The 8,792-nt window shown below is 35.4% G+C and overlaps 1 protein-coding gene and 1 long non-coding RNA gene across 2 annotated transcripts; both read left to right on the forward strand.

The window, feature by feature from the left end:
- The first annotated feature begins 4,346 nt into the window (after positions 1-4,346).
- LOC144543835 (protein ANTAGONIST OF LIKE HETEROCHROMATIN PROTEIN 1-like) lies at positions 4,347-6,680 on the forward strand. The gene has a single exon (XM_078292266.1). The coding sequence runs from the start codon at positions 4,848-4,850 to the stop codon at positions 6,459-6,461; it is 1,614 nt and encodes a 537-aa protein (XP_078148392.1). The 5' UTR covers positions 4,347-4,847; the 3' UTR covers positions 6,462-6,680.
- A 1,054-nt stretch (positions 6,681-7,734) lies between these two features.
- LOC144543840 (uncharacterized) lies at positions 7,735-8,792 on the forward strand. The gene is made up of 3 exons (XR_013508096.1): positions 7,735-7,825; positions 7,964-8,063; positions 8,176-8,792. It is a non-coding gene; the product is annotated as an uncharacterized LOC144543840 (long non-coding RNA).

Here is an 8,792-nt window from a genome sequence, read left to right on the forward strand (position 1 = left end):
TTTCATAGTATCATATTTATCCTTCTAAATTTCAGAAACTCATAAATTTACCCATTTTATTGTCTTTTCTATCAAAACTCATGTTAAATCTATAAAATACCCACTTCACCCTTCATTAAAAATATTTGTCTTCTAATTGGTCGTTTTTATGTTAAATTGAATTTTCAGCCGTCAGTATGAAAGAGTGTGTTTAGCAAAGTGCCACTTCCCAATTACCGACTGGATCTCGATGATGAAAAATATTTAAGAGAGGTATCATACTTTTTATAACTTCCAAATTGCCTTTAGCGTGAGCGGCATTGTTATGATTTTACCTACACCTTTTAAGCCATTATTTTTTAAGTTATAAACTATTCATAGTCTTATGTTGTTATTTTTGGGAAATTATATTTGGAGACTTTGAGGGGCATTTTTATGATATTTTTCTGAAATTTTTGGATATTGATTAGCAACCTTGCTATTGTAAGCCTGTGTTACTTGTGATCTTCTCAAGTGGCAATTGCAATATCTGAGCTGGATGGCAAAATGGTAATTTTTGATTAATTTGATTATGTCTAGGTGTCGATACCATTTGATTTGCAAAGAGAGGTGGACAATCTACTAGGGGATCAACTTCAGAGAAAACAAAAGCACAAAAAATATTGAGCAGGTGCCTGACAGCTTTGGTGCTAACGAGAGTCTCGATCAGTAGTCTCACGTGATTTTTCCACCCAAGCGTAGTCATGGAGAAAATTTTCAGAAGAAGACTTGGCAGGTATATGTATAGTCTCTAGGGGTTATGTGTAATTTGGGTTTTAGAATACATTGCTTAATTGGAAGTGCTTTGACATATATCTTGAAGGCAATATAGTACCATATATTGTTCGTTATTTGCTCTTGAACTATATTTTCATCTCTGATTGTTATACGATATATAGCGATATAAACTTTTTTAACCATTGTTCTATACTATCATGGAAAGGTGTATTAATATTCAACAACAAATTTTAAATATAAATTGAAACAATTTTTCAAGAGAGGGATTCAATTTCTAATTGACCAGCTTCACTTGCATGCTGATTCATGTCTCAGATCTAACCAGCATAAGAATAGTAATGAAATATTACTATTTGATCCATGGATGACACGACACAACCAGACTTGACCTGTTGACACCCTTTTATCTGTTTGTGTGCATATGTGTTTGACTATGTGCAAGGGGAGCTATATCTTTTCTTTGTCAATTTTCTGCATTGTTCTTTTCTTTTCTTTTTTTTGATAAAAGGCTTTAGAAGCCCGTTTCATGTAAATGAAACAAAAGGCATTGTTCTTTTCTTTAATCATAGGAAGAAAGTGGAGCTATATCTTGACCTGGTGCTTATGGAAAACTAAAGTTTGTCACCTGCGTCAATTGCAACAATCCCTGGAAATTGTACTGAGGTTTTCCAATAATTTTGAGGGTTTCGAGAATTGCAGTTAATTCTTAGTCTCTGGTTTCTGTTCTTGGTTTAGTTCTCTAATTTTTTATTTTTTTTCTTTTCATTTTTTTCTTGGGTATTTGATGGACCTCTTTTATAGTTTTATGGCAATTTTCTGACAGTTAGGTTCTGAGTACTCTTATAGCTGAGTTTCAATTCATTACATGACTTGATTATGTCAAGAGGATTTCAGAGCAAGTTCGGTTTGTGTACTTAAAAATAAAGAATTATCATATTATCAAATTATTATCAGAGATCACGATTCAAGGTAATTAAAAATACATAAAACAGATATCAAAAGATCCTCGAAAAACATAATCCGGCTCATTTAATGGTGTCGTCAAGATTCCTTTTGTTTGGCGAAGAAACTCTGTTTTAACTTTTGAATATGTTGTATGGATCACGTAAGAGAAATGTGAACTGAGTACCAGAATCAACCATGGTTTGGCCCACACCGGTATGATCTGGCAACAAGAGAGATTTTGGTATTGGTAACTGAGTTGATCCCACGCGGATGAATAGGCAACTCGGTCAAATATGGCAGAGGGAGAGATTTGAACACATGGAGTATAATTCAGTGGCAGCAGGAATGACAAATTGGTGCTTCCTATTGGTAAAACACCTGGCGAATCACGGTCAGATATACAGTATGAGAATCGACGTGCTGCAGTTTGAGCAAATCTGGAATAATGCTTTATGGATGTTCATTGATTATTGAATTAGTTTGTATAATGGTACCAGGTAATTTAGCTTCTTCAAGTTAAATATTGTGCTTATCTAGATAGTTACGTATTGTATTTGTCCTGCAATTTTTTTTTATGCATTTGTTGAATGTTAGTACATGAACTAATTATTATTATTTGACTAAGTCAGTTTTGGAAGAAATTTTTTTTCTCTGTATACCAACCTACATAAGAAAAACGGTTGCGGCCTAACCAAAAGTCCAAAACCCCCACACCTAGTTACTGATATAAAAATATATAATTTAATAGAACTTTTACTCTTTATATATCGTACATACGAGTATATGACAAACGGTGACATTTAATATAAATATATGATTGACTAAAAAAAGGGTAAATTTACAAACGGTCCAGCTCCTTTTTTTTCATAACACAGAGACATTTAAACCTTTTCGTGCAAATTTTGAAATTTTGGATGAAAATAAAGATTGGAAAATTTAAATATCAAATTTCTTCAATAAACCGAGCATATTTACTACTATTTTTCTGTTGGAAAAAAATTGTTTCAAACTCTTCTCTCGGTAAGTACATGTCATGTACAAAATATATAAGTACTAAAATCTATAAAACCAAAAATTTAAAATATCATACAGAATTCGCCTCATAAGTAAAAGAGATTGAGATATAATTGCTCCGATGATAATAGTCAGAAAGTCTTATTCACACCACATGAAGACTTGATTTCATTCATAAATTTTGATCTATTCTAAAAGGGATTTCTTCAATTGCAATTTTTTTTTTTTTTTAGTAAAGTTAGAATGTGATGTGCTCACCAAGAGGATTTGGTGAGCACAACTTCAAAAGTATATTGAATAGACTTTAAACTCAAAATTCAAACCGTTGAAATCTATGTATTTCATGAGTGATGTATGTATATATAAAATTTTAAAAGTTTTGAGTTTATTTGCTACACGGTCAAGCGGTCAAAAAAATGATAAAAATTGAATATATAAAACAACTTATAAATTAAGTTATAAAAAAATTCTTTCTTTGACCGCTTGATTTTGTAAAGATAAATTCAAAACTTTCAAAAAAATTTATGTACATGCATTACTAATGAAGTACAAAAATTTCAACTATTTAAATTCAACATTTAAAATCAATTCAATATACTTTTAAAATTGTGCTCACCAAACATCACACACAGTTGTTTTGCTCATTTTTTTTTTTTTGCTTCCAACCTCTGCAAAAGTTGATCATCGCTTACGTCATGACAACTTTGTCCCACACTAATCCTCTGCTTATCTTATCCTACTCCATTCCCTCACATTTTGTTTAGATTCTTTGCAACCAAGACTTTGTAGATTTCGTATAGCTTAATATAATTATTGTTCTCGTAGAAATAATATTGAGGTTCACACAGAAGTCAACACAATAAATATATTTTTCTTTTAAGGAGCATACTAATCAATTATTTGTTAGTAGTTACGCCTTATTATTTAATAATTAATAATTTATATAATACGGCAATATGAAATTTTGAATTGTTTATTTAGAATGCTAAAAAGGTGTTTTCCAAATAATTTCCTTCTTTTAGGCCCTGTTCGGCCTCTAATTGAGAATGGGTATGGGCACAGGAGTTGAACTGAAAAGTATTGTTTCTGTGAAAAAAAAAAATTTAGTTGAACTGAATTTTTTTTTTCTCACGGGAACAATAACGCGGCCGAACAGGACCTTAAGTTGCTATACAAAAGAAATACACCTCAAACTTTTTAATAAAAAGCATTAGCGTCGAATAAATAAATCTTTTTTTGAGAAAAAATAATCTAATTTGAAAATAAGTGTTGGTGAAAAATTAAAATTTGAAATAAATAGCATACACAAGCATACAAAATTTTGAATTAAAACTGTACAACGAACTAAATTTTACAATAATTTGAGTTTAATAAAATAAAATATCACGTTATGATGATAATTTAGAAAGATACGACTAGAATTACTTCGATATTTCATAGTTTACAAATAAAGTAATTAAAATTTATATTAACATGTATAAACTATAAAGAATGTGAGAACTGATAATTTTAATTGACAACGTACATCATTAAAACCAGATACAGCAGAGAATTTGTCAGTAAAATCAGCGCACCAGTGTTAATAAGATGGGGCCCTTGTGTGATTTGGAAATTAAATGGTCCCCCACAGAGTTGCTCTCATAAGCCTATCCACAAAAAATCTAACAATTATTCAACCGCGTGAGCCGCGGTCTACAAGGCCCCTCCCAGTCAATGTCCCCACTAGTATGGCGGTGGCACCTCCCTGCCTGTCGACAAGTCAGATACAGTCTTCTGTGTATCGGGTCAGTATCACCCGTCCGTGTGTGTTCTCCCCACAGTCAGATTTTTGACGCAAATTATAAATACATCAGTGGTTGCAGAAGATCTACAAGGCGGTCGCCGACTTCTTTCTCTTTCTTCTCCACAAAGCAAAAAAGGCTTCTTCCTTGCGAAGCGCGTTCACACGCTATTGAACCTCTTTCATATAAGTATCCCTTCTCTTATTCCCCGTTCACATTAGTCTCAGTTTCACTATTGCTCTTATTCCCTTGCTATTCAACCTTTCACCATCCATTCCCACCTCCCACCTATACCGAACTAACCTTTCCGAATTTCCAATCAATTGAAACGAAAAGCTTTTCAACTTTTATATGAGAACCCCTTCCGGGAATAACGACACCCCCGCTTCCTTTACTGACGACGTTTTCTCCTATTATATCTCTTTATTGGATAGTAATTCCACTGAGTTATCCCCCATCCCCCCCTTTTCTGACTCCATGCCGAGGAGAAAACACCGGACAACTGATGAGGATAGCAACCCTGATCCCAATCCCAGTACCAATCCCAATTTCAACCCAATTGCTGACAATCAAGGCAAGAAGAAGAATAAGAAGCGATCAATTGCAAGGTTATTGACCTCTCTGGCTGTCTTGGATGCACAAGACGAGTCTGACCGGCATGATACTGATGAGTCAGAAAGGCGTGACCTTTCTCTTCTTGAGTCGAACCACCAACAGAAAACAGAGGCAATGTTGGATTACTATTCAAGTATGGAAGAGCACTTTGATCAATTGGATGAATCTGACACAATTCGTGCAAAAAGAGCGCGACTTGCTGCAACCGCAGCTGTGACAACTGTAGCTGCTGCAGCCTCAGTTTCAGAAAACTCGGCTGAGCCGGCTTCTGGTGGGACTCACCACAGGAGGCTCTGGGTCAAAGACCGGTCAACGGCTTGGTGGGACCGGTGCAACAGTCCTGACTACCCAGAAAGTGAGTTCCGAGCTGATTTTCGCATGGGCCGTGCCACGTTTGACATGATCTGTGATGAGTTGAGATCTGTTGTGGCGAGGGAGAATACTATGCTTCGTGCTGCCATCCCTGTGGAACAGCGCGTGGCGGTTTGCATCTGGCGGCTTGCCACTGGGGAACCGCTCCGACTAGTGTCAAAGAGATTCGGTCTTGGTATCTCCACTTGTCACAAATTGGTACTCGAGGTTTGCTCTGCTATTAAAACTGTGCTGATGCCTAAATTTCTTCAGTGGCCGACTGATGCAGATGCCATTTCATCAATGAAGTCGAAGTTCGAGTCAATTTCAGGGATACCTAATGTGATCGGGTCAATGTATACTACTCACATCCCCATAATTGCACCGAAGATAAGCGTGGCAGCCTACTTCAATAGGCGGCATACTGAACGGAATCAGAAGACTTCGTATTCAATTACCTTACAAGGGGTTGTGGATCCCACTGGTGCATTCACCGACGTGTGCATTGGATGGCCTGGGTCGATGCCTGACGATCAGGTGATGGAGAAATCGGCATTGTACCAGCGTGCTGCAGCTGGTATGTTGACTGACACCTGGGTTGTGGGTGGTAACAGCTATCCCTTAATGGATTGGGTTCTTGTACCATATGACCACCAAAATCTAACATGGACTCAACATGCATTTAATGAGAAAATTGGGGAGTTGAGGAGGATTGCGAAAGAAGCGTTTACGCAGTTGAAGAGCAGGTGGAGCTGCTTGCAAAAGCGTACAGAAGTGAAGTTGCAGGATTTGCCAGTGGTGCTCGGGGCATGTTGCGTGTTGCACAATATATGCCAGATGAGAGGTGAGGAGATGGAACAAAAGATACGGTGTGAATTGGTTGATGATGAAACAGTGCCAGAGAATCCTTTAAGATCACATACTGCGAAACAGGAGAGGGACAGCATTGCACATAATCTGTTGCACCGGGGGTACGCAGGGACTGGGTTCTTTTCTTAGATTATATTATACAATTATATGCAGGTGACAGTCATAGACTGAAGCTTATTAGCACAGCAAAACATTTTTTGTAATCTTCCTGTTTTTACTTTTAAAACTAGTTCCTAACTTTTATCAGAGAGTTTACTTTTGTATTCTTATCATTTGATTTTAGGAAATCAACTTTCTTTTGTATTCTTATCATTTGATTTTAGGAAATCTTAATAATATGGCATTCAATGATCTTTTCAGCCTGAGAGCATTTAATTGTTTTTAAATATAGCATACAAAGTCGCATTTCTGCCATATGTCAATTCTAAAGGATTGGATGTCATGTTTTGATATGAGCAAAGCCTGTAATATCTGGTGCTGTAAAAGGTTCATTACTCGATCAGTCAAACTTGATACCAGTTTGGAATACAACTGAATGGTCCACCTCAGTATCGATGATTGATGAGGATTTGTGTCATGTCCCTGGGTCGCTGGAAACTGGGCCCACTTCTATTGAAATGGAGGAGGGGCAGGAACTGGAGAAGAAATCGACTGAATGGTTCGCAAGTTTGTTCGTTAGATCAGCGTTTTTGTTGTGTTTGCTGAGTTGGCAGCCCGTAGTATTTTGTTAGAGAGATTTGTGAGGTTGATTTTAATTTTTTTTTTTTTTTCTGTAAGCCTCGCCTATAAAAGGAAAGTCATTGTATTGAGTCGGATTATGAATTGAAATATGAAATTGAGTGTTTCTATAGTTCTCTTAGTTTATTGTTCTTTGTATTCAGTTCTCAGATTCCTTTGTAATTAGTTCCAATTAGTAGTTTGTTTGTTCAATTCATGTTTTCTCAAGCATTGTCAGGTCAAGAACCTGACAATTTCAATTTGAACACCAGAATTCCTGCCAGTATATGCTGATGACATGTCTGATTGTTTCTGGTACCTGTTTTATATAATATAAGAGTAGCTGAATGTAAGCAGCTGGGCTCCACCTTACCTCATAACCTTGTAAGATTTGCCATCCTACCATTTTTTTCTTCTGAAGATACCTTTCCAGTTAAATGCTGTCTTTGCCATTTGACTGTCTGATTGGAAGGTTCTTTTAGTAAATGAACTTAAAACCAAAAGAGGAAAGATATGTATGAGATTTAAACTCATTGCCAATCTCCTCTCTCTCTCTCTCTAAATTTGGGATTGCTAATAACCCCCTTCCTCATCCAACAAAAGGGAATAAAAAAAGCAAAAACAGAAGTTTGTAAAACCACCATCCAAGGTCTCCATGACACTACTTTCTCCTGGTTCCTTTTTTTATTTTGCAAATGTGGAAGATGAGTTCATGTGACCTATGTGAAATTGCTAGGTACTCAGTTTACCAGTTGGGCTTTTCTCATGAATGCAAGGTATACTTATAAAGGGTATTATTGTCTGTTATATTGAATTTATGAAGGCTGTTATACTGTTAATTGTTATGGTTTCCTTGAGCATGTTTTTAATTTCTGTTTGCAAAAATATTCTGAATATATTTTTTATTTGGGCAGTCACACTGGATTGGTAGAAACTACTATAAGAGGGACCTTGACAGGAATGATATTCACAAAAAAAAATGTGCCTCGAATTAGGATTGAATTTCGTCATATGGTGTCTTTTTCATTTCCCTTTCAAATAAACTCATCTTATTCCACGCACACACACAGAAACATGCTTTACTTTTTTTTTATCCTTCTACTGCATTCTTATTATGGGATTATAGATATGGAGAGGAGAAATGCAACTCGTGTACTTGGGTAATGCAAGGTTACCTGAACAAATTGACAAATGAGAATCTGAAAAAATAATACTCCTGGTAACTTCTACCATGGAATTTCAAAAAAAAAAAAGAAAAAAAAGAAAAAAGAAAAAAAAGAGAGAATCTGAAAACACTATTTCTGTATATTTTATTTTCTAAATGATTCCATGCATAAGTTATTGAGTTTGAAAATAATTGTCTCATTGTATGGTAATGTTTAAAAACATGATCTTTGCAGGGCAGAAGGGGTGTTGTTGGCACTTCATGCCAAATTCATAAAATGGGAAGCTATTTTGGGCGTGCAATGATCAAATAAAATATTAAAAGGGAAAAAAACAAGCGGAGGATAATATTTTAGAAGCATAGGATATTTTAAAATATCAGGCTTAGAAATAAATATGGAAAAGAAAATATGCGGAAGAATGGTGGGGTCTTCCTCTGAGATGGACATATCAATTGGCAACTTTGTGCATCCTTTTTAGATGCCATTCTTTAATTTAATGTTTGAAAACTTAATTTTGAAACTGATGATATTACAGAAAATTAAATCAAATATTTGTTCGTTTTGAATTTACAAATAT

The sequence above is a fragment of the Carex rostrata genome, chromosome 25 (assembly GCF_964058835.1).
Source record: "Carex rostrata chromosome 25, lpCarRost1.2, whole genome shotgun sequence".
Taxonomy (NCBI): domain Eukaryota; kingdom Viridiplantae; phylum Streptophyta; class Magnoliopsida; order Poales; family Cyperaceae; genus Carex; species Carex rostrata.